The 24,048-nt window shown below is 39.1% G+C and overlaps 1 protein-coding gene across 2 annotated transcripts in view; it reads right to left on the bottom strand.

The window, feature by feature from the left end:
• Window positions 1–24,048, bottom strand: part of LOC139755375 (uncharacterized) — a 110,847-nt gene that overhangs the window by 72,481 nt on the left and 14,318 nt on the right. For both annotated transcript variants that reach the window (XM_071673591.1, XM_071673592.1), the window contains exons 5-9: window positions 21,847–22,006; window positions 21,218–21,392; window positions 18,773–19,000; window positions 17,248–17,420; window positions 13,476–13,595 (exon numbers count right to left, since the gene is read on the bottom strand). In XM_071673591.1, the coding sequence (XP_071529692.1) occupies window positions 13,476–13,595; window positions 17,248–17,420; window positions 18,773–19,000; window positions 21,218–21,392; window positions 21,847–22,006 (856 nt within the window). The remainder of the gene's footprint in view (window positions 1–13,475; window positions 13,596–17,247; window positions 17,421–18,772; window positions 19,001–21,217; window positions 21,393–21,846; window positions 22,007–24,048) is intronic.

Here is a 24,048-nt window from a genome sequence, read left to right as displayed (position 1 = left end):
AGATAACAAAAGCCCCATTTGTTCACACTCAGTCTCCAGCTGTCATGCAATAATGCCCGAAACCACAGCTCCCTTTCCACATCCAGGCCCCACACAACTTTCCATGGTTTACCCCAGACGCTTCACATGCCCTGATTCAATCCTCGGACAGCATGTCAACCCCGGTATACCACATCGATCCAATTCACTCTATTCCTTGCCCGCCTTTCACCCTCCTGCATGTTCAGGCCCCGATCACTCAAAATCTTTTCACTCCATCTTTCCACCTCCAATTTGGTCTCCCACTTCTCGTTCCCTCCACCTCCGACACATATATCCTCTTAGTCAATCTTTCCTTACTCATTCTCTCCATGTGCCCAAACCATTCCAAAACACCCTCTTCTGCTCTCTCAACCACGCTCTTTTTATTTCCACACATCTCTCTTACCCTTACATTACTTACTCGATCAAACCACCTCACACCACACATTGTCCTCAAACATCTCATTTCCAGCACATCCACCCTCCTGCGCACAACTCTATCCATAGCCCAAACCTCGCAACCATACAACATTGTTGGAACCACTATTCCTTCAAACATACCCATTTTTGCTTTCCGAGATAATGTTCTCGACTTCCACACATTCTTCAATGCTCCCAGGATTTTCGCCCCCTCCCCCACCCTATGATTCACTTCCACTTCCATGGTTCCATCCGCTGCCAGATCCACTCTCAGATATCTAAAACACTTTACTTCCTCCAGCTTTTCTCCATTCAAACTTACCTCCCAATTGACTTGACCCTCAACCCTTCTGTACCTAATAACCTTGCTCTTATTCACATTTACTCTTAACTTTCTTCTTTCACACACTTCACCAAACTCAGTCACCAGCTTCTGCAGTTTCTCACATGAATCAGCCACCAGCGCTGTATCATCAGCGAACAACAACCGACTCACTTCCCAAGCTCTCTCATCCACAACAGACTTCATACTTGCCCCTCTTTCCAAAACTCTTGCATTCACCTCCCTAACAACCCCATCCATAAACAAATTAAACAACCATGGAGACATCACACACCCCTGCCGCAAACCTACATTCACTGAGAACCAATCACTTTCCTCTCTTCCTACACGTACACATGCCTTACATCCTCGATAAAAACTTTTCACTGCTTCTAACAACTTGCCTCACACACCATATATTCTTAATACCTTCCACAGAGCATCTCTATCAATTCTATCACATGCCTTCTCCAGATCCATAAATGCTACATACAAATCCATTTGCTTTTCTAAGTATTTCTCACATACATTCTTCAAAGCAAACACCTGATCCAATCATCCTCTACCACTTCTGAAACCACACTGCTCTTCCCCAATCTGATGCTCTGTACATGCCTTCACCCTCTCAATCAATACCCTCCCATATAATTTACCAGGAATACTCAACAAACTTATACCTCTGTAATTTGAGCACTCACTCTTATCCCCTTTGCCTTTGTACAATGGCACTATGCACGTATTCCACCAATCCTCAGGCACCTCACCATGAGTCATACATACATTAAATAACCTTACCAACCAGTCAATAATACAGTCACAACCTTTTTTAATAAATTCCACTGCAATACCATCCAAACCTGCTGCCTTGCCGGCTTTCATCTTCCGCAAAGCTTTTGCTACCTCTTATCTGTTTACCATATAATTTTCCCTAACCCTCTCACTTTGCACACCACCTCAACCAAGACACCCTATATCTGCCACTCTATCATCAAACACATTCAACAAACCTTCAAAATACTCACTCCATCTCCTTCTCACATCACCACTACTTGTTATCACCTCCCCATTAGTTCCCTTCACTGAAGTTCCCATTTGCTCCCTTGTCTTACGCACTTTATTTACCTCCTTCCAGAACATCTTTTTATTCTCCCTAAAATTTAATGATACTCTCTCACCCCAACTCTCATTTGCCCTCTTTTTCACCTCCTGCACCTTTCTCTTGACCTCCTGTCTCTTTCTTTTATACATCTCCCACTCAATTGCATTTTTTCCCTGCAAAAATCGTCCAAATGCCTCTCTCTTCTCTTTCACTAATAATCTTACTTCTTCAATAATCTTAAAACTGAAGTAATCACAGAAATCTTTTTCAATAATAAATGTTCTTTATCTATCAAGGGTAAGAAAACAGCATAATCAAATAGCAAGAATCACCTGTTCATTTCCATATCTTTTCATGGCCTTCATCATTGGTTATGGTTTTCTCTCACGAAATGTGTGACTATGGCCCATGCCTTGGTAAGCTGGTAAGAAAATCATATACACCGTATTTACTCAATTATAAGCCAAACATTTAACGCCTTTAAGAAACTGCAAAATGGCGGGTGTGTGGCTTACAACAGAATCCAATGTCAAGAAAACTATTCTGAGTTATATCTATATATACTCTACAGCATTTGCATTATTAAGGAAACTAAAAATCTGAGCATTGCGGTGCATGTTTACTGTTGATTAATCTCTTAACATTTCTACGCATACTTTCTTAACAGTCCTGTATGCTCATTTGTGTGCTACTTGAATACATAAAAGATTACTATCTTATGGCAAAGGGGATAAGAGTGAGTGCTCAAATTACAGAGGTATAAGTTTGTTGAGTATTCCTGGTAAATTATATGGGAGGGTATTGATTGAGAGGGTGAAGGCATGTACAGAGCATCAGATTGGGGAAGAGCAGTGCGGTTTCAGAAGTGGTAGAGGATGATTGGACCAGGTGTTTGCTTTGAAGAATGTATGTGAGAAATACTTAGAAAAGCAAATGGATTTGTATGTAGCATTTATGGATCTGGAGAAGGCATATGATAGAGTTGATAGAGATGCTCTGTGGAAGGTATTAAGAATATATGGTGTGGGAGGCAAGTTGTTAGAAGCAGTGAAAAGTTTTTATCGAGGATGTAAGGCATGTGTACGTGTAGGAAGAGAGGAAAGTGATTGGTTCTCAGTGAATGTAGGTTTGCGGCAGGGGTGTGTGATGTCTCCATGGTTGTTTAATTTGTTTATGGATGGGGTTGTTAGGGAGGTAAATGCAAAAGTCCTGGAAAGAGGGGCAAGTATGAAGTCTGTTGGGGATGAGAGAGCTTGGGAAGTGAGTCAGTTGTTGTTCGCTGATGATACAGCGCTGGTGGCTGATTCATGTGAGAAACTGCAGAAGCTGGTGACTGAGTTTGGTAAAGTGTGTGGAAGAAGAAAGTTAAGAGTAAATGTGAATAAGAGCAAGGTTATTAGGTACAGTAGGGTTGAGGGTCAGTCAATTGGGAGGTGAGTTTGAATGGAGAAAAACTGGAGGAAGTGAAGTGTTTTAGATATCTGGGAGTGGATCTGTCAGCGGATGGAACCATGGAAGCGGAAGTGGATCATAGGGTGGGGGAGGGGGCGAAAATTTTGGGAGCCTTGAAAAATGTGTGGAAGTCGAGAACATTATCTCGGAAAGCAAAAATGGGTATGTTTGAAGGAATAGTGGTTCCAACAATGTTGTATGGTTGCGAGGCGTGGGCTATGGATAGAGTTGTGCGCAGGAGGATGGATGTGCTGGAAATGAGATGTTTGAGGACAATGTGTGGTGTGAGGTGGTTTGATCGAGTAAGTAACGTAAGGGTAAGAGAGATGTGTGGAAATAAAAAGAGCGTGGTTGAGAGAGCAGAAGAGGGTGTTTTGAAATGGTTTGGTCATATGGAGAGAATGAGTGAGGAAAGATTGACCAAGAGGATATATGTGTCGGAGGTGGAGGGAACGAGGAGAAGAGGGAGACCAAATTGGAGGTGGAAAGATGGAGTGAAAAAGATTTTGTGTGATCGGGGCCTGAACATGCAGGAGGGTGAAAGGAGGGCAAGGAATTGAGTGAATTGGAGCGATGTGGTATACAGGGGTTGACGTGCTGTCAGTGGATTGAATCAAGGCATGTGTATGGGGGGGGGGGGGGGTGGGGCCATTTCTTTCGTCTGTTTCCTTGCGCTACCTCGCAAACGCGGGAGACAGCGACAAAGTATAAAAAAAAAAAAAAAAAAAGAAAAAAAAATTTCAATCTATGCATTGTACATATCACACCTAAACAAATAATATATATCATGTTTAAACCATATAGCATAACCATAAAAATACACTATCATTCATCAGCTTGCTTATTCAGTGTACACTGCATTAACTTAACACTATAATTGTGTAATTATAATTCAGTTTATTCACATGCATTATTTCCATTTTTTCCTCATTCAGACTCTCTCCATAGGAGAGATGAGGAGGATATTTGTATAGCATACACTGAAAAAAGATGTAAAATCTAACCTAGTGGTTTTGTTTTACTGAAACAGAAAGTGTGACCAATAACCCAAACAGAGGATGTAAGATAGTTCTGGGCACCACTTTTTAACACTCCTATATCTGGACAGCAGTAATTTCTCTACAATCTCCTACATACAAATAAGGTGGTACTAGATTCCACCTGCTTGTGGTTACCCTAAAATGAAAAGTTACCTTTGGCAAATTTGTATTACCAAAGTATAATTCCACCAAAATCTTTCTTAATCCAAAGGAGTCATTCCTTTCCCAGATACTGACTGTAGTGCAACCTTGAATCTGAAGGTGTCCATAGAGAAAGGGTCCTTGGGGTTACATAATATCTACAAATAAAGAATACAGGCTACAATGATCTTTATCTTGAATGTATAGATCAGGCTTGATATGTTGTAAAAATTTCTCAAGCCAAGATTTTATTCATCCCAAAGGAGCGAAACTTACTTGGAATTGGAGGAGGAGGATGACCTGCTCTGGCTGCTTCAACTTGGGACACTAAAATGGTCACCTGCTTGCTAAGATCTTTCACTTGTCCTCAAATCGTTTATTTTCCCGATCGAAATAGTTTGTTCGTCTCCTAGCTTCATCTGCATCTATCCTCTGTACAGGACAACATAGACTATATTGACTCCTTACTTTACTGTCCCTAAAAAACATCTAATTACTGTTTGTGCATTAAAAACTGAAGTATTTATTTATTCATTTATTTTGCTTTGTCGCTGTCTCCCGCATTTGCGAGGTAGCACAAGGAAACAGAAGAAAGAAATGGCCCAACCCACCCCCATACACATGTATATACACACACGTCCACACACGCAAATATACATACCTATACATCTCAATGTACACATATATACACACACACAGACACATACATATATACCCATGCACACAATTCACACTGTCTGCCTTCATTCATTCCCATCGCCACCTCACCACATATGGAATACCATCCCCCTCCCCCCTCATGTGTGCGAGTGGTAGCGCTAGGAAAAGATAACAAAAGCCCCATTTGTTCACACTCAGTCTCCAGCTGTCATGCAATAATGCCCGAAACCACAGCTCCCTTTCCACATCCAGGCCCCACACAACTTTCCATGGTTTACCCCAGACGCTTCATATGCCCTGATTCAATCCTCGGACAGCATGTCAACCCCGGTATACCACATCGATCCAATTCACTCTATTCCTTGCCCGCCTTTCACCCTCCTGCATGTTCAGGCCCCATTCACTCAAAATCTGTTTCACTTCATTCCTCCATTTCCAATTTGATCTCACTCTTAACCTTATCCCTTCCATTTCTGACACATATATCCTCTTTGTCATCCTCTACTCACTAATGCTCTCCATACATCTGAACCATTTCACCACAGCCTCTTCAGTTCTCTCCACTACATTATTTCATGTCCTGTTTCAACCATGTAATGAACTTACAGAGGATACACAAGATGATGTAAGCATTGATGGGCATATAACTGACAAAGTGACTTAAATGGAAGTTAGGATTTTAGATGGGGGATATCTGGGAAAGATATAGGTAGTACAGAGGGCAAACTTAAGCCATATCAAAAGAAAAATGTTTTGGAAAAAATGCATAAAGCAATTATGGATCTTGAAACAGTAAATGATAAAGCAAAAGGCTAAAAGAAACACACCTCTCCATTATGAAAATCAGCAGATACAAACCTTAAGCTCTTTTGTCTTGACATCCACAGCAGAATGCTCAGCAGATTCCATCTGATCTGACAGTTCTCTAAGAGAGGCCCGTAAACTGTTGTTCTGTTCCTGTAACTCTTCAATATCTCTGAAGGCTACAAGTCGCTGAGATATAACATCTCCAGCTACAGTGGGGCTCTTAGAAGTATCTTCTGAAATTTTTATTAGAAAATGCACCATATATAAATTTCTATGCCAAAGGCATTCTGTTTACCTTTCCAGTAATTCATTGATTTAAATTGCTGATTCTGTAATGACTAAAGTCTCTAAGAAATAATGTAATATTTTCAATCTTTTTTTCACCTCTTGCACCTTTCTCTTGACCTCCTGTCTCTTTCTTTTATACATCTCCCACTCAATTGCATTTTTTCCCTGCAAAAATCGTCCAAATGCCTCTCTCTTCTCTTTCACTAATAATCTTACTTCTTCAATAATCTTAAAACTGAAGTAATCACAGAAATCTTTTTCAATAATAAATGTTCTTTATCTATCAAGGGTAAGAAAACAGCATAATCAAATAGCAAGAATCACCTGTTCATTTCCATATCTTTTCATGGCCTTCATCATTGGTTATGGTTTTCTCTCACGAAATGTGTGACTATGGCCCATGCCTTGGTAAGCTGGTAAGAAAATCATATACACCGTATTTACTCAATTATAAGCCAAACATTTAACGCCTTTAAGAAACTGCAAAATGGCGGGTGTGTGGCTTACAACAGAATACAATGTCAAGAAAACTATTCTGAGTTATATCTATATATACTCTACAGCATTTGCATTATTAAGGAAACTAAAAATCTGAGCATTGCGGTGCATGTTTACTGTTGATTAATCTCTTAACATTTCTACGCATACTTTCTTAACAGTCCTGTATGCTCATTTGTGTGCTACTTGAATACATAAAAGATTACTATCTTATGGCAAAGGGGATAAGAGTGAGTGCTCAAATTACAGAGGTATAAGTTTGTTGAGTATTCCTGGCAAATTATATGGGAGGGTATTGATTGAGAGGGTGAAGGCATGTACAGAGCATCAGATTGGGGAAGAGCAGTGCGGTTTCAGAAGTGGTAGAGGATGTGTGGATCAGGTGTTTGCTTTGAAGAATGTATGTGAGAAATACTTAGAAAAGCAAATGGATTTGTATGTAGCATTTATGGATCTGGAGAAGGCATATGATAGAGTTGATAGAGATGCTCTGTGGAAGGTATTAAGAATATATGGTGTGGGAGGCAAGTTGTTAGAAGCAGTGAAAAGTTTTTATCGAGGATGTAAGACATGTGTACGTGTAGGAAGAGAGGAAAGTGATTGGTTCTCAGTGAATGTAGGTTTGCGGCAGGGGTGTGTGATGTCTCCATGGTTGTTTAATTTGTTTATGGATGGGGTTGTTAGGGAGGTGAATGCAAGAGTTTTGGAAAGAGGGGCAAGTATGAAATCTGTTGGGGATGAGAGAGCTTGGGAAGTGAGTCAGTTGTTGTTCGCTGATGATACAGCGCTGGTGGCTGATTCATGTGAGAAACTGCAGAAGCTGGTGACTGAGTTTGGTAAAGTGTGTGAAGAAGAAAGTTAAGAGTAAATGTGAATAAGAGCAAGGTTATTAGGTACAGTAGGGTTGAGGGTCAATTCAATTGGCAGGTGAGTTTGAATGGAGAAAAACTGGAGGAAGTGAAGTGTTTTAGATATCTGGGAGTGGATCTGGCAGCGGATGGAACCATGGAAGCGGAAGTGGATCATAGGGTGGGGGAGGGGGCGAAAATTTTGGGAGCCTTGAAAAATGTGTGGAAGTCGAGAACATTATCTCGGAAAGCAAAAATGGGTATGTTTGAAGGAATAGTGGTTCCAACAATGTTGTATGGTTGCGAGGCGTGGGCTATGGATAGAGTTGTGCGCAGGAGGATGGAAGTGCTGGAAATGAGATGTTTGAGGACAATGTGTGGTGTGAGGTGGTTTGATCGAGTAAGTAACGTAAGGTAAGAGAGATGTGTGGAAATAAAAAGTGTGGTTGAGAGAGCAGAAGAGGGTGTTTTGAAATGGTTTGGTCATATGGAGAGAATGAGTGAGGAAAGATTGACCAAGAGGATATATGTGTCGGAGGTGGAGGGAACGAGGAGAAGAGGGAGACCAAATTGGAGGTGGAAAGATGGAGTGAAAAAGATTTTGTGTGATCGGGGCCTGAACATGCAGGAGGGTGTAAGGAGGGCAAGGAATTGAGTGAATTGGAGCGATGTGGTATACAGGGGTTGACGTGCTGTCAGTGGATTGAATCAAGGCATGTGAAGCGTCTGGGGTAAACCATGGAAAGCTGTGTAGGTATGTATATTTGCGTGTGTGGACGTGTGTATGTACATGTGTATGGGGGGGGGGGGGGTTGGGCCATTTCTTTCATCTGTTTCCTTGCGCTACCTCGCAAACGCGGGAGACAGCGACAAAGTATAAAAAAAAAAAAAAATCTTATGGAAAATTAAAGCACTTTAACAAAAGAAATTCAGCCACTCTTATATCACTTTCCGCTCCCAATCTTATGTTAAAACTGGAGGATACACTTAAAACCAATTAAAATTTCAAAATAGTTCATATACCTTCATTTTACAATCATATCCAGTTTTATGACAAAATTGGTAATTTTCAATATCACTGGCACAACACTATTGTGAATTACGAAATCTACAATACTTAGCTAAAAACTTTACTATTTGTTGAAAATCATATGAGAAGACATTACATTTGTTTATATCAAATCTGCATGCAAGGATAGGCAAACTGTGAATCAAAAGAGACTGCTTGTATTCATTATCATAATTCTAAATGTTTTCATGCAACTCATGTATCAAAAATATACTTGAAATGCATATACTCACTAACAAATGCATAATTACCAGATTCTGTTCTACATGAAAACTGTCATTGCTGTTTTACCAAGTCACTTGCACAACTTTGAAGATGCTGGCCTCATACTCATTTTGGAAGGGTCAGCATTCCGGATAAAGTATTAATTCTTCACTACTCAGATAAAAAACTATGCTAGTTTGAGAAAATGTCTGTGGGGAGAAGCCAAGCATGTTTACCAATCCAGATGCATGGACAGATGCACTATTAATAAAAAAAACTGTGTATTACTTTCAGTTCAAATTTTTAAGTGATTCATGTATCAAAATTGCAGACGTGACACATTTATCAATAAATAAATGGATTAAAAATATATCTTTGATACATAAATTCCTTAAAAAATTGGAACAGTAATACACACAAAATTTGCTTTCATTCATACTTTGTCTGTCCATGCATCAGGCTTTACTTACAAGTACAAGATGGCATCTCACAAGGTTTCCCTCCATTTGTAGAGTTTTTAGCTAAGTACTGAGGATTTTGCAGTTCAAAATTGTATTTTGACCCTCCTAATATGATTAAGTCCAGTATCCACTAAGTTCTGCCAGTAATATGGAAAACTATGAGCTTAATATATACTTTATGTCCTAATGTGATATGAAAAGTGGATGAACTCTCTGTCATAATTCCAAGATTTTCTAAGTGATCATATCTACCAATCTATGTCCCTGATGCCCATTCCCTTCAGAAACTCCCATCAAGTATATGGCCACAACAAAAATCATTCATGTAACAAAAAAATATATTTGTAATGCTGTAAGTGAAAAAATGAATTACCAGTAAAATGTACTTTCTTTTGTTAAACCCATCAAAATGCTAGTTTTCAAGCTGCATATGAGTGCAAGAGTTATTAGCAACTGCAGTAAGTTCATTTACCCATGCATCCAGCTTAATATAGATGCTCCCCCTCCCAGGCTTACAATGGTTCCACTTATGATTTTTCGACTTTCTGATGGTCCGATATTGAACACTTTATTATCCCTGGGATAGGGGAGAAAGAATACTTCCCACGTATTCCCTGCGTGTCGTAGAAGGCGACTAAAAGGGGAGGGAGCGGGGGGCTGGAAATCCTCCCCTCTCGTTTTTTTTTTTTTTTCCCCAAAAGAAGGAACAGAGAAGGGGGCCAGGTGAGGATGTTCCCTCAAAGGCCCAGTCCTCTGTTCTTAACGCTACCTCGCTAATGCGGGAAATGGCGAATAGTTTGAAAGAAAGATCATTATTATCGTTGATCGCTGTTTCACGCATATTAGCGAGGTTGAGCCAGGAAACAGACGAAGTTTGGCCCATCCACTTGTATACACACATATATATACATAACACTAATACAAGCACATATACATACACAGACATATACATATGTACACAAGTACATATTCATACTTGCTTGCCTTCATTCATTTCTGCACCACCCTGCCCCACAAGAAACAGCACTGCCACCCCTGCATCAGCGAGGTAGGGCCAGGAAAACAGACAAAAAAGGCCACATTCGTTCACACTCAGTCTCTAGCTGTTTTGTGTAATGCACCAAAACATGTATATATGTATATGTGTATGTACATGTGTATGGGGGTGGGTTGGGCCATTTCTTTCGTCTGTTTCCTTGCGCTACCTCGCAAACGCGGGAGACAGCGACAAAGTATAAAAAAAAAAAAAATCTTATGGAAAATTAAAGCACTTTAACAAAAGAAATTCAGCCACTCTTATATCACTTTCCGCTCCCAATCTTATGTTAAAACTGGAGGATACACTTAAAACCAATTAAAATTTCAAAATAGTTCATATACCTTCATTTTACAATCATATCCAGTTTTATGACAAAATTGGTAATTTTCAATATCACTGGCACAACACTATTGTGAATTACGAAATCTACAATACTTAGCTAAAAATTCAACAGAAGGAATACGTGTTAGGAGACGCCATTTGTGTTTATATTAAATCTAAATGAATGGGTAGATGAACTATAAAACAAATAAACAGTCCATGTATGTAATACAATAATTCCAATAGTTTTTAGTGAATTAAGCATCAAAAGTATATTTGTAATGCATTAATCTTTATTAGATACTTAACAAATGTATTTCTGATACATGAATCACTTAAAAGCAGCTGAAATATCATTCATCTATTCTCATTTCACAGCAGAACATCTAATTTCATATCAAACATGGTCTTTTTTTCCATGTCATTGACACAACTTACTATATGCTGTGCTTTTACTAATTCTGAGAGGAGCAAAATACCAATAAAAACCAAAAATATTTAATACTTAGCTAAAAACTTTACTATTTGTTGAAAATCATATGAGAAGACATTACATTTGTTTATATCAAATCTGCATGCAAGGATAGGCAAACTGTGAATCAAAAGAGACTGCTTGTATTCATTATCATAATTCTAAATGTTTTCATGCAACTCATGTATCAAAAATATACTTGAAATGCATATACTCACTAACAAATGCATAATTACCAGATTCTGTTCTACATGAAAACTGTCATTGCTGTTTTACCAAGTCACTTGCACAACTTTGAAGATGCTGGCCTCATACTCATTTTGGAAGGGTCAGCATTCCGGATAAAGTATTAATTCTTCACTACTCAGATAAAAACTATGCTAGTTGAGAAAATGTCTGTGGGGAGAAGCCAAGCATGTTTACCAATCCAGATGCATGGACAGATGCACTATTAATAAAAAAAACTGTGTATTACTTTCAGTTCAAATTTTTAAGTGATTCATGTATCAAAATTGCAGACGTGACACATTTATCAATAAATAAATGGATTAAAAATATATCTTTGATACATAAATTCCTTAAAAAATTGGAACAGTAATACACACAAAATTTGCTTTCATTCATACTTTGTCTGTCCATGCATCAGGCTTTACTTACAAGTACAAGATGGCATCTCACAAGGTTTCCCTCCATTTGTAGAGTTTTTAGCTAAGTACTGAGGATTTTGCAGTTCAAAATTGTATTTTGACCCTCCTAATATGATTAAGTCCAGTATCCACTAAGTTCTGCCAGTAATATGGAAAACTATGAGCTTTAATATATACTTTATGTCCTAATGTGATATGAAAAGTGGATGAACTCTCTGTCATAATTCCACGATTTTCTAAGTGATCATATCTACCAATCTATGTCCCTGATGCCCATTCCCTTCAGAAACTCCCATCAAGTATATGGCCACAACAAAAATCATTCATGTAACAAAAAAATATATTTGTAATGCTGTAAGTGAAAAAATGAATTACCAGTAAAAATGTACTTTCTTTTGTTAAACCCATCAAAATGCTAGTTTTCAAGCTGCATATGAGTGCAAGAGTTATTAGCAACTGCAGTAAGTTCATTTACCCATGCATCCAGCTTAATATAGATGCTCCCCCTCCCAGGCTTACAATGGTTCCACTTATGATTTTTCGACTTTCTGATGGTCCGATATTGAACACTTTATTATCCCTGGGGATAGGGGAGAAAGAATACTTCCCACGTATTCCCTGCGTGTCGTAGAAGGCGACTAAAAGGGGAGGGAGCGGGTGGCTGGAAATCCTCCCCTCTCATTTTTTTCAATTTTCCAAAAGAAGGAACAGAGAAGGGGGCCAGGTGAGGATGTTCCCTCAAAGGCCCATTCCTCTGTTCTTAACGCTACCTCGCTGACGTGGGAAATGGCGAATAGTACGAAAGAAAAAGAAAGAATTATAAAATAAGCTTTGCATTAGATTATTTTATCCAACTGTAGGCTAATGTAAGCATTCTGAGAACTTTTAAGGTAGGCTATGCTAAGCTATGATGTTTGGTAGGTTAGATGTACAGTATTCATGTACATATTAAATGTATTTTCGAATTACGATATTCACCTTGATAGATGGGTTTATCAGAACATATCCCATTCGAAAGTCAAAGAGCATCTTTATAACCAACCAACATGGCATGTCAGTGCTCTGATGCTCTCTTCCATCTGTCTTCAAAGTTGTGGCTCAACTTTGGAGTTTATCTTATGATAACGGTTCAAGCTTTTTCTATGAAATATGTCTAAACTCTCCCTGATGCTTAAAAGTGAGGGAGGCTTAAATATGAGTAAATATGGCATGGGACAACAAAGGTTGAGACTTTCATCCCTGCATGGCATAATTCAACTCTTACAATGAATAAGAAAATTCTTCTATTTTTATATCTTTTCTTTTTCTTTTAAACTATTCGCCATTTCCCGCATTAGCGAGGTAGCGTTAAGAACAGAGGACTGGGCCTTTTTTGGAATATCCTCACCTGGCCCCCTCTGTTCCTTCTTTTGGAAAATTAAAAAAAACGAGAGGGGAGGATTTCCAGCCCCCCGCTTCCTCCCCTTTTAGTCGCCTTCTACGACACGCAGGGAATATATGGGAAGTATTCTTAATCCCCTATCCCCAGGGATACTGCAAGAAATTATCTATCCCTACAATCATTATTCATTCCTTGACAGAGCTTTGAAAATATTCAAGACAATCCTAAATTTCAAATGTAAAAATCAATAATTTCCCCTAATAAGGGGGAAAAAAAAATATTTACCTGTTTTTCCATCTCTATAAGTGTATTCTCCAGCTGTGCATGTAGTGAGCTAATTGTTTCTAATGATCTTTGATGATCTTCTCGCTGCTTTTTTAATACTGGAACTCGTTCTTCAATTTCCTATAAAAAAAGATATATTAAATTCTTAATGAAATACTAGTTATGTATTACACAATGATGAAATGATATGGGTGGGGAGAGGGATGTGAAAGTGTGTGAGCACAGAAAACAGGATTGTGAGAAGAAATACCAAGAAAAACTGAGTGTTGAATGGCATAAGACGATGGAGAGGGGATGAGGAATAGGAAGTGTTTAAGGGAGAACTTTTTAATTGTGTGAGAGAAGTGTGTGGGAGGTGGGCAGGTAAACAGGGCAAGTGACTGGTGGGATGAGAAAGTTAAACTGCTGGTGAAAGAGAAAAAAAGGTGTATGAGTGTCATTAGCAAGGTAGGAGTGCAATGACTGGGAGATGTACAATATAAAGCAAAAGGTCCTAAAAAAGGAGGCAAATGAGAGTTGGGGTGAATAAGTATCAGCAAATTTTAACGAGAATAAGAAAATGTTTTGGAAGGAGGATAAAAGTGTGAGAAAAACAAGAGAATAAATGGGAACATCACTGATGGGGGCAAATGAGTAAGTGGTAACAGGCAGAAATGAGGTGAAGAGATGATCTTTATATTCTGGAAGGTGACAAACATGGAATGTATTAGACATGGAGGTAGCAAAGTGAAAGTCACAGAAAGTGGTCTGATGAAAAGAAGAGGTGGTGAAACTGTTGTGTAAGATGATGTGCTGCAAAGCAGCTTGAGTGGATGGGTTTGCAGTTGAATTCTTTTAGGGGATAACAGTGATGTTGATTGGTTATTTAGGATTTTCAATTTAAGTAGGGCTCTCAGCAAAGTGCCTGGTGAGTGATGGAATGCCTGCATAGTGCTGCTGTGTAAAGGCAGCTAAACTACAACCTGATATAAAACTATGCTTCCACTATGCAACTGAATCCCCATATTAGAGAAATTGGAACTTCAATGAAGTTCCTGTTTCTCTAATACGAGGAAAAATAATGATAAGAAGATCAGTACAGGAATCTTGGCAAACACAGGCACCATCATATCACTAATAAACAATCTAAAAGACCTTGAGTCCCTGAGTCCAATGACCTCACATTTGGCAAACACGAAAAGGCAACAGTTGCCATTCCAAAAATTCAGTAAATTGAATCTTATTGACCTTCAAGCTGAGAAAAAAACAATAATGAAACATTGCAAAGATGAAATTGCAAGGCTATAAGACATTCAAAGAACTTCTCAGCCCAAATTGATGCAATCAAGGACCTGAACAAGGATCAACTAAAATCAATGAGGCTCAACTATCCGGGACAAATGTGAGAAAGGTACATCAGTAGAGACACCTGGAAAATCCAAGAAGGCCTGGTCTCAAACCTATGCTCAAAACTAACTCCTTATTGGAAGAGAAGGCATTAATGACTGTGATATACTACCCTAAAGTCAAAAAGGGAGAGAGGTACATAAAAAGAAAATAATACGAACATCCAAGGCTCAAGACTATTCAACATGTTCCCTGCACACACTAGAAACACTATGGGATGCATGACAGAGGACAGAGAAATCTAAGAAGGCACTGGACAAATATTCACAAGGAGTAGTACATCAGACAGGCTTTGGTGGTTGTGTGGGCCTGCAGGGGATGCCTTCCTGGTTGACTAATGTCCTAACTCAAAAGCCTGGATGTAGTCCAAGTTGTGGGGTACAAATCTTATGAATAAGACAGGATGAGCAAAAAGTGACTATGAGAATTCAAATCTCAGAAGACGGAGCATGGGGAAGGGGTAAACCAAAAACCATATTAGCAAAATGAAGTAAGGGTGACTTTGAGGTATATCATAGCATGAACACCTAGAAGGGTAAGAGGTGCACACAGAACAGAGTGAATTCAAGTGAGGTGGTGCATGGGGGCAACTTGCTGTCAATGGTCTGAACTCTGGCATATGAAATGGTCAAGGTAAACCAATGTGTGGTCTGTAAGATTTGGCTGTGGATGATAGGGAATGCTTTAAACATTCCATACATGACAGAGATCTGAAGTGTGCAAATGAACCCGCTGTTCATCTGGCCTCGATGCTAACTTCCTACATCAGGACAGGCAATTAGGTACATACAAAAATTAAAATTAGAAGGAAGAAAACTCCCTTAGCTAGTGTTTATTGCCCTTATTCACATAGATGTACACAGCCATGAATGGCTAAATTCCCAAACCTTTCCCTGATGTTGAAAAATAAACAAATCCCTAATTTTTCCCTACCCCATAAAGAATTTGTAGGTACAAAGATGAGTGAAGAAAGAAATACATTTCTAGAGATGAGTGAGTGGTTTTTGCATTTCTGAAACAAAGAGTAGGAGGATCTGAATGTAAAAGTGGAATGCGGTAACTGAGGGTATCAATGGATAGCATGAAGTTCCTGAAGTATATGTAAGCAGGGAAACATGGACATGTTGTATCCTAATATAGAAATCCTCACAGAGGTTTGTAATTTCACAAAAGATAGGTGCACAAAAAGGTTTAAGGAGAAGAGCAGGGGTGAGAGTAAAGGGCATTAATGGATTATGTGATAATTGTGGGGTACGCAAGGGTGACAATGACGGACGTGAAAATGCTGAGTTAGAGATCTGAAGTGTGCAAATGACCCCACTGTTCACCTGGCCTCGATGCTACCTTGTTACATCAGGAGAGGCAATTAGGTACATGCAAAAATGAAAATCGAAATGAAGAAAACTCCCTTAGCTAGTGTTTATCGCCCTTATTCACACAGACGTGCAAAGCCATGAATGGCAAAATTCCCTAGAGGCCGCAATATTCCCAAACCTTTCCCTGATGTTGAAAAATGAACTAATCCCTAATTCTTCCCTACCCTGTAAAGAATTTGTAGGTACAAAGAAGAGTGAAGAAAGAAATACATTTTTAGAGATGAGTGAGTGGTTTTTGCATTTCTAAAACAGAGTTAGAGGGTTTGAATGTAAGAATGAAATGTGGTAACTGAGGGTATCAATAGGTAGCATGAGGTTCCTGATATAAATGAAAACAGGGAAACCTGCACATATTGTACCCTAACAGAGAAATCCTTATGGAGATTTGTAGTTTTGCAAAAGATTATCTATTTATTTATTTTGCTTTGTCGCTGTCTCCCGCGTTTGCGAGGTAGCAAAAGATAGGTGCACATAAAGGTTTAAAGAGAAGAACAGGGTTGGGAGTAAAGGGCATTATTGGATTATATGATAATTGTGGGGCATGCAAGGGCGACAATGACGGATGTGCACATACTGAGTTGGGTGACTGGTTGGGTTATGTGAAAGCTGGTGATGGGTTTAAGGAGAGAAAATCACATACATCTAAAAGAGTGGGCTAAGGAGGTTGCCCTTTTCACAATGATACACGAGACTGAGCTCATAAAGCCATAAAGTGAGATTCATGGAAGCCAGTGCTTAAGTGTACAGGTAAGGTGTGTGGCATGCAGACATATGAGAATGGGTTGTAAGCAGTGTCAACATTCTAAAAGCATTAAAAGAATGAACAAAACAAGGATATTTCCTCAAAAGCTTTGTCATCAACTCCTAACTCTATCTGAAAATGGGCGAAAGGTGAGCAGGTATCTATAAAATCCACGATTACTGTAATATGTACACAATGAATGGGATAAATCTTAAGAATTATCAAACAATACACATCAAAACCTATAATTCTATTAAGAATGAATTACCTTTAGTATTTGGTCAACATAGCGCTTGAGTCGCCTGTTTTCCTCCTCACTTGCCATAAGTTTTTCTGACACAGACACATATTCTGAGTATAACTGTGTCAAACTCAGGCCACGGCTCACTAAATGACTTGCTGCACTTGCTGCAGGTGACAGCTCATCCAATCCTCCTCGATCTGAGAGGAGGAAATATCTCAAATTTTATGCTTTTCTTGCTTTATGATAATCAAAAATTTTTAAAAATATGAATCATGACACCTAGTGTAGATGCATGTAAGCATGGCTACTGTTCATTTGTCCCTGATACTTCCTCACGAAAATAGTGTACAATTAGATGTGAGAAAAGAATCACTCAGACTATCATTCTTCCATTTGAATCATCAAATATACCCAGATTAATCTTACAACCACTTTAAACATTACAGGATGGCACTTACAAAAATATAGGGGTGTCCCCACAATGAAGATTTACAAAAAAAAAAATATATTAATCTCATTAATCAATACAAAATATTATCCCTTGGGATAGGAGAGAAAGAATACTGTCCATGTATTCCCTGTATGTCATAGAAGGCGACTAAAAGGAGTGGGAACCTGGGGCTGGAAATCCTCCCCTCACATTTTACTTTTCTTAAAGGAACAGAAAGGGGAGCCAAGTGAGGATTTTCCCCTCTATGACTCAGTCATCTGCTCTTGATGCAACCTTGCTTACACAGGAAATGGCAAATATGTATGAAATAATGAGAAATTATCCCTTGGGATAGGGGAAAAAGAATACTTCCCACATATTCTCGGCACGTCATAAAAGACAACTAAAAGTGGTGGGAGCAGGGGGCAGGAAATCCTACCCTCTTTTACTTTTCCAAAAGAAGGAACAGAGAAGAGGACCAAGAGAGGATTTTTCCCACTAAGGATCAGTCATCTGTTCTTGATGCTACCTCATTAATGTGGGAAATGGCAAATGTTTGAAAAAAAGAACAAGATAAAAAAATCAGGTAAAAGATTCATATTTGTTGCTGTTAATAGATTTGGTGCACTGCACACACTCAGCGTATTATGTCTATTGACCTCTGCTGACTCATAAGTCATCTCTTCCCTACCACCACCGATGGACTACTAATACTTAAAGAAGTTTTCCAAATCCAAACATGTCACCATCTACAGAATCAAAATTACCTTAATCAGCACCACAAAGACTTTCAAAAATAGCCACTGTTGGTGAGGGGCATACCGAACATGCATGCCAAAGCCATACCTACCCCCATCGTGTTACACGAGTAACTAAGATACTAATATTTTTCCCCCAGTGCTAAGATTTTTTCCAAGAGGGTAATTTCAAAATTGCTCGTGACATATGATATCTACACATACAAATAAAGGGAGCCTTCTAATCTAAATGAGAATAAGAAGCAACCCATACAAATACAGGTACAATCCCAAGATCTCATACATACAGGTACAGTCATCCTTGGATTAACAGCCAAATAAAGCATGAAATAATATTAACAAACCAAACTTACAATCTTACCTTTCTTGGCACTTGCTTCAAGCAACATGTTAACCTTATCCAGCTCTTCCTTCAGGTCTTTCACCAATAAGTTGGACTGCTTTAAAGCCTCTGCATGTTCCTCATCAGCCTTGGCTTTAGCACGTTCTAGGCCCCCATACTGCTCACTTGCTTGCTGCAACAGTTTACGAAGTTCCTCAACAGCATCCTCTAGTTCAGCAGCTCGTTCTTTCTCATTCAATGCTGATCCTAAAACAAAAGTTATATGCAGGTTATTGTTAAAGAGATTTCCTTAAAGTTCAGCCTTTAAGAAATGAATTTATTCCTGAACTTGTAAGGTATATAAGAATGAAATTTTAGTAAATGAGCTGCTCTTATGTGGGAGATGGGAGTATGTCCATTGCAAGTAATTTCTTCAGTCCATATATCTATGTCTATCTATACCTCTGACACCTGTTCCAATTGGGACTCCCTCAAAGGGGTAGGCACGGAAATAGAGTCTCCATAACTAAAGGACTCCAGTGCCGCTTCTTAGCCTTTAGTGCCTCACCCTTAACAGGCCAGTGACAGAGAGTAAGTCTAGTGTAATGTTTGCAGAGGCGTCTATCTAATGATCCTCATGACTACTTCCATCTAATGCTCCTACCTACTGCTTCTAATAATCTTACCTAAATATTCCTACCAACTACTTCCATCTACTACTACCATTTTGCCAAAAGGCAGGGTTAACACATGGTGCTCACAGCAGGAAAATCTAGAGTTATGAAGAATGAGCTGCATGAGTTAAGTGTTGTCAAGTGTTACATATGATAAGAGAGATTGTGTGTTTGTGGACAGAATGCCAGTAGTCCACATGTTAGTGAGGCAGAAAGTTGTTAGGCAGACAATGGCTCAGGAGATATATTACCAGCACTACCTGCCTGGGTATCAGGAGGGTCTGTGGCATCTGCTTAGTGAGCTAGCACTTTAGTAGTTGTCAAGTTGCACTCCTCTGACCTAGCTAGATGTCATTTCTTTCTGCCACTCCATGCATCCCAATATCAGTGTCTTTCTTTATCTTTCATCCCAAAGTCAACTATACCTAGCACAGCTTTTTTGTGAAATAAGTTTTGGGTGTAAAAGGCCTCTGCCATCACCGTAAGTAATCATCCCAGAGGCCCTTATTTTTCATGTATCTTGAGCTATATGTACTTGGGTTTCACAAACACATAGAGTTGGTACACATACTCCTTCATGCATGTATTTGCACTAGATTCTCAACTTTAGACCACTGAAAGATTATAACAGAAAGATTTGTATAAAAACACGTAAATCATTTCAGCATTTAATTTTCCTAGTTTTTCAGTACAGAACCACCGACCTGTCTATAATCAATCATCGCATAAAAATTTGATAGAAGCTAACCTGTCAGTCAAGGTTTGGAGTACTATTTCCACTTGCAGAATTAAAAAATGAGAGATTTAAATTACTGTACTGGGTACATGAGTGTCACATAAAAATAGAGATGATGATTTTTATGGTACTTCAAAGAGAAAACTTGAAAAAGCAGCAAGGGATATAAATCTGAGAGAGGAACTGTGTGATGGGTGACTGAAGTGGATGGGAGGGGTACAGAGCAAAAGAAGGAATAATGAGGATGCATAGGTTCCCCAGTGTATATGGTTATGGTGAAAAAATATGTTGATTATACACATCATTAGGCATGAGTGCTGAAAATAGATACTTTAATGTAAATATGTTCCTGTTGTGATATCACCTCATTAAGGCAAAAAAAAAAAAAAGTAACATGGAAGAAAAAGGATAGTAGAACAGTGCATAACTAATATATTTCTGACATGAAAAAATCTAATGGGCAGTCTTCATGATATGTGATCTAAGAAAGGGTTGCAAGGGAGATTTGAAGATCATACTGTAGTTATGTGTAGGTTAACCTCCCCATGTATTTCAATGATTTCAAAGCATCTCTAGCTTTTCTCCCTTAAACTTTCCCACATCTTGATCACTTACTTCCCTCCCACATATGTGAACTAATCTGTAACTTACATAAGTTTCACCATTCTAAATCACAATAAACTGTGACAACACACCTAACAAAACCAGGAGTCTTACCTTATTTTGCAATAATTTTTAGCATAGTCTCCCAAAACACACCATTAAAGTTATCCATTGTTCTATCTAACTCTAATTCAGATAAAAGAACAGCATTAAGCCTTTACTTGATGATGGTCTAAAATCTTGCCCATATTAAACATAAGAATTGCAGAACATCAGCAGTGAAAGATTATGTTAATGAGGAAAGTTTAAGTACATATAAGTTATTTCAGAACAGCATGAAATGTACCTAGTTTTTAAGTAAGGAGCCACTAAACTTAAAATAATCAATCATAACATACAAGCTTGAGAGATGCTAGTTAGATATATAAAACTGAACAGCAAAACCACTTAAGAGTCAGTCATACACCATACCTTGGTATATGTCTGCAAGTTTCTTTTGTGCAACTAATTCTTGGCGGAACGTTTCTTCTAATTTCACCTCTGATTCTCGGGAGGCATTCAATGTATCAAGTAATTCCTGAATCCTTTGTGATTTATCCTCTAATTGTTTTTGAAGCTGTTCTTTCTCTTCCTTCTCCACACGAACCTGAAAACCCAAATAAAACACCACCAAGTCAAACAATTCTTTGCTACTTTCAATTCGAGTCATTTCCTTGTGCATGAACTATAGCCACTCCTAAAAACTGGGGAGCAACAAATAAAATTACTGATAAAGAGTTAAGAGGTTTACAGGCTAAACCTTGGGATATATACACCATCCATCACTGATCTCATTAAGGCATTCCTGTTACACTAACCATTCTACTTATTGTTCTTTTCCCAAATTATCATCATAAACATTAGTACACTCATTTAAGAGATGACCCATTACTGAACAATTTAAACAATTAACCAACTCCTCTTGCTACCACAGAAGACACTACAGCCAATCAAAATTCACCCTTTACCAAAATTCTCAGAACATTTGAAATGAAATTTTTCCTCAATCTCCAAAGTTTATGTTGCTGCTCTCTTAGTTCAGTAATCTGTTTCATTCTTACCTCTTCTATCTTATGGCTAAGGTCAGTCTGAAGGCCAAGAATTATGCTGGAATGCTCACGACGCTGATTGATACTTTCTTCTGCTCTCTGTTCAAGCTGATGTTGTACCACTGATATCTGACGTGAAAGCAAAGCATTTTCTTGTTCTAATCTCTTTTCCCTGCCAAAAAAATGGAAAATATTGAAGTAATTGAAAGACTAAATTCTATATCCCTCATGCAAAATATTAACATGAGATCTGTTAATATCATTTTGAAGAGAAAGAAAGGCAATACTTTCAAATGAACACTAAAGTCAACCTTGCTAACTCTGGTCTAGTATTTCCAACCAAAAGTATGGTTGTAGCATACCATTATCAAATGGGATTACATAATGTGTCTAAAGATATATATATATATATATATATATATATATTTTTTTTTTTTTTTTTAATACTTTGTCGCTGTCTCCCGCGTTTGCGAGGTAGCGCAAGGAAACAGACGAAAGAAATGGCCCCCCCCCCCCCATACACATGTACATACACACGTCCACACACGCAAATATACATACCTACACAGCTTTCCATGGTTTACCCCGGACGCTTCACATGCCTTGGTTCAATCCACTGACAGCACGTCAACCCCTGTATACCACATCACTCCAATTCGCTCTATTTCTTGCCCTCCTTTCACCCTCCTGCATGTTCAGGCCCCGATCACACAAAATCTTTTTCACTTCATCTTTCCACCTCCAATTTGGTCTCCCACTTCTCCTCATTCCCTCCACCTCCGACACATATATCCTCTTGGTCAATCTTTTCTCACTCATTCTCTCCATGTGCCCAAACCATTTCAAAACACCCTCTTCTGCTCTCTCAACCACGCTCTTTTTATTTCCACACATCTCTCTTACCCTTACGTTACTTACTCGATCAAACCACTTCACACCACACATTGTCCTCAACCATCTCATTTCCAGCACATCCATCCATCCAGTTGTTGTTCGCTGATGATACAGCGCTGGTGGCTGATTCATGTGAGAAACTGCAGAAGCTGGTGACTGAGTTTGGTAAAGTGTGTGGAAGAAGAAAGTTAAGAGTAAATGTGAATAAGAGCAAGGTTATTAGGTACAGTAGGGTTGAGGGTCAAGTCAATTGGGAGGTGAGTTTGAATGGAGAAAAACTGGAGGAAGTGAAGTGTTTTAGATATCTGGGAGTGGATCTGTCAGCGGATGGAACCATGGAAGCGGAAGTGGATCATAGGGTGGGGGAGGGGGCGAAAATTTTGGGAGCCTTGAAAAATGTGTGGAAGTCGAGAACATTATCTCGGAAAGCAAAAATGGGTATGTTTGAAGGAACAGTGGTTCCAACAATGTTGTATGGTTGCGAGGCGTGGGCTATGGATAGAGTTGTGCGCAGGAGGATGGACGTGCTGGAAATGAGATGTTTGAGGACAATGTGTGGTGTGAGGTGGTTTGATCGAGTAAGTAACGTAAGGGTAAGAGAGATGTGTGGAAATAAAAAGAGCGTGGTTGAGAGAGCAGAAGAGGGTGTTTTGAAATGGTTTGGGCACATGGAGAGAATGAGTGAGGAAAGATTGACCAAGAGGATATATGTGTCGGAGGTGGAGGGAACGAAGAGAAGAGGGAGACTAAATTGGAGGTGGAAAGATGGAGTGAAAAAGATTTTGTGTGATCGGGGCCTGAACATGCAGGAGGGTGAAAGGAGGGCAAGGAATAGAGTGAATTGGAGCGATGTGGTCTACAGGGGTTGACGTGCTGTCAGTGGATTGAGTCGGGGCATGTGAAGCGTCTGGGGTAAACCATGGAAAGCTGTGTAGGTATGTATATTTGCGTGTGTGGACGTGTGTATGTACATGTGTATGGGGGGGGGGGGTTGGGCCATTTCTTTCGTCTGTTTCCTTGCGCTACCTCGCAAACGCGGGAGACAGCGACAAAGTATAAAAAAAAAAAAAAATATATATATTGACAGGCACGCGAAAGAGAGACTTTTGGATGTTAATATGCTGAGAGGTGCAACTGGAGGGATCTCTGATCATTATCTTGTGGAGGCTAAGGTGAAGATTTGTATGGGTTTTCAGAAAAGAAGAGTGAATGTTGGGGTGAAGAGGGTGGTGAGAGTAAGTGAGCTTGGGAAGGAGACTTGTGTGAGGAAGTACCAGGAGAGACTGAGTACAGAATGGAAAAAGGTGGGAACAATGGAAG

Source organism: Panulirus ornatus, chromosome 19 (genome assembly GCF_036320965.1).
Source record: "Panulirus ornatus isolate Po-2019 chromosome 19, ASM3632096v1, whole genome shotgun sequence".
NCBI lineage: Eukaryota > Metazoa > Arthropoda > Malacostraca > Decapoda > Palinuridae > Panulirus > Panulirus ornatus.
The sequence above is the reverse complement of the archived record's forward strand: the minus strand, read 5'-3'. Positions and strand labels throughout refer to the sequence as shown.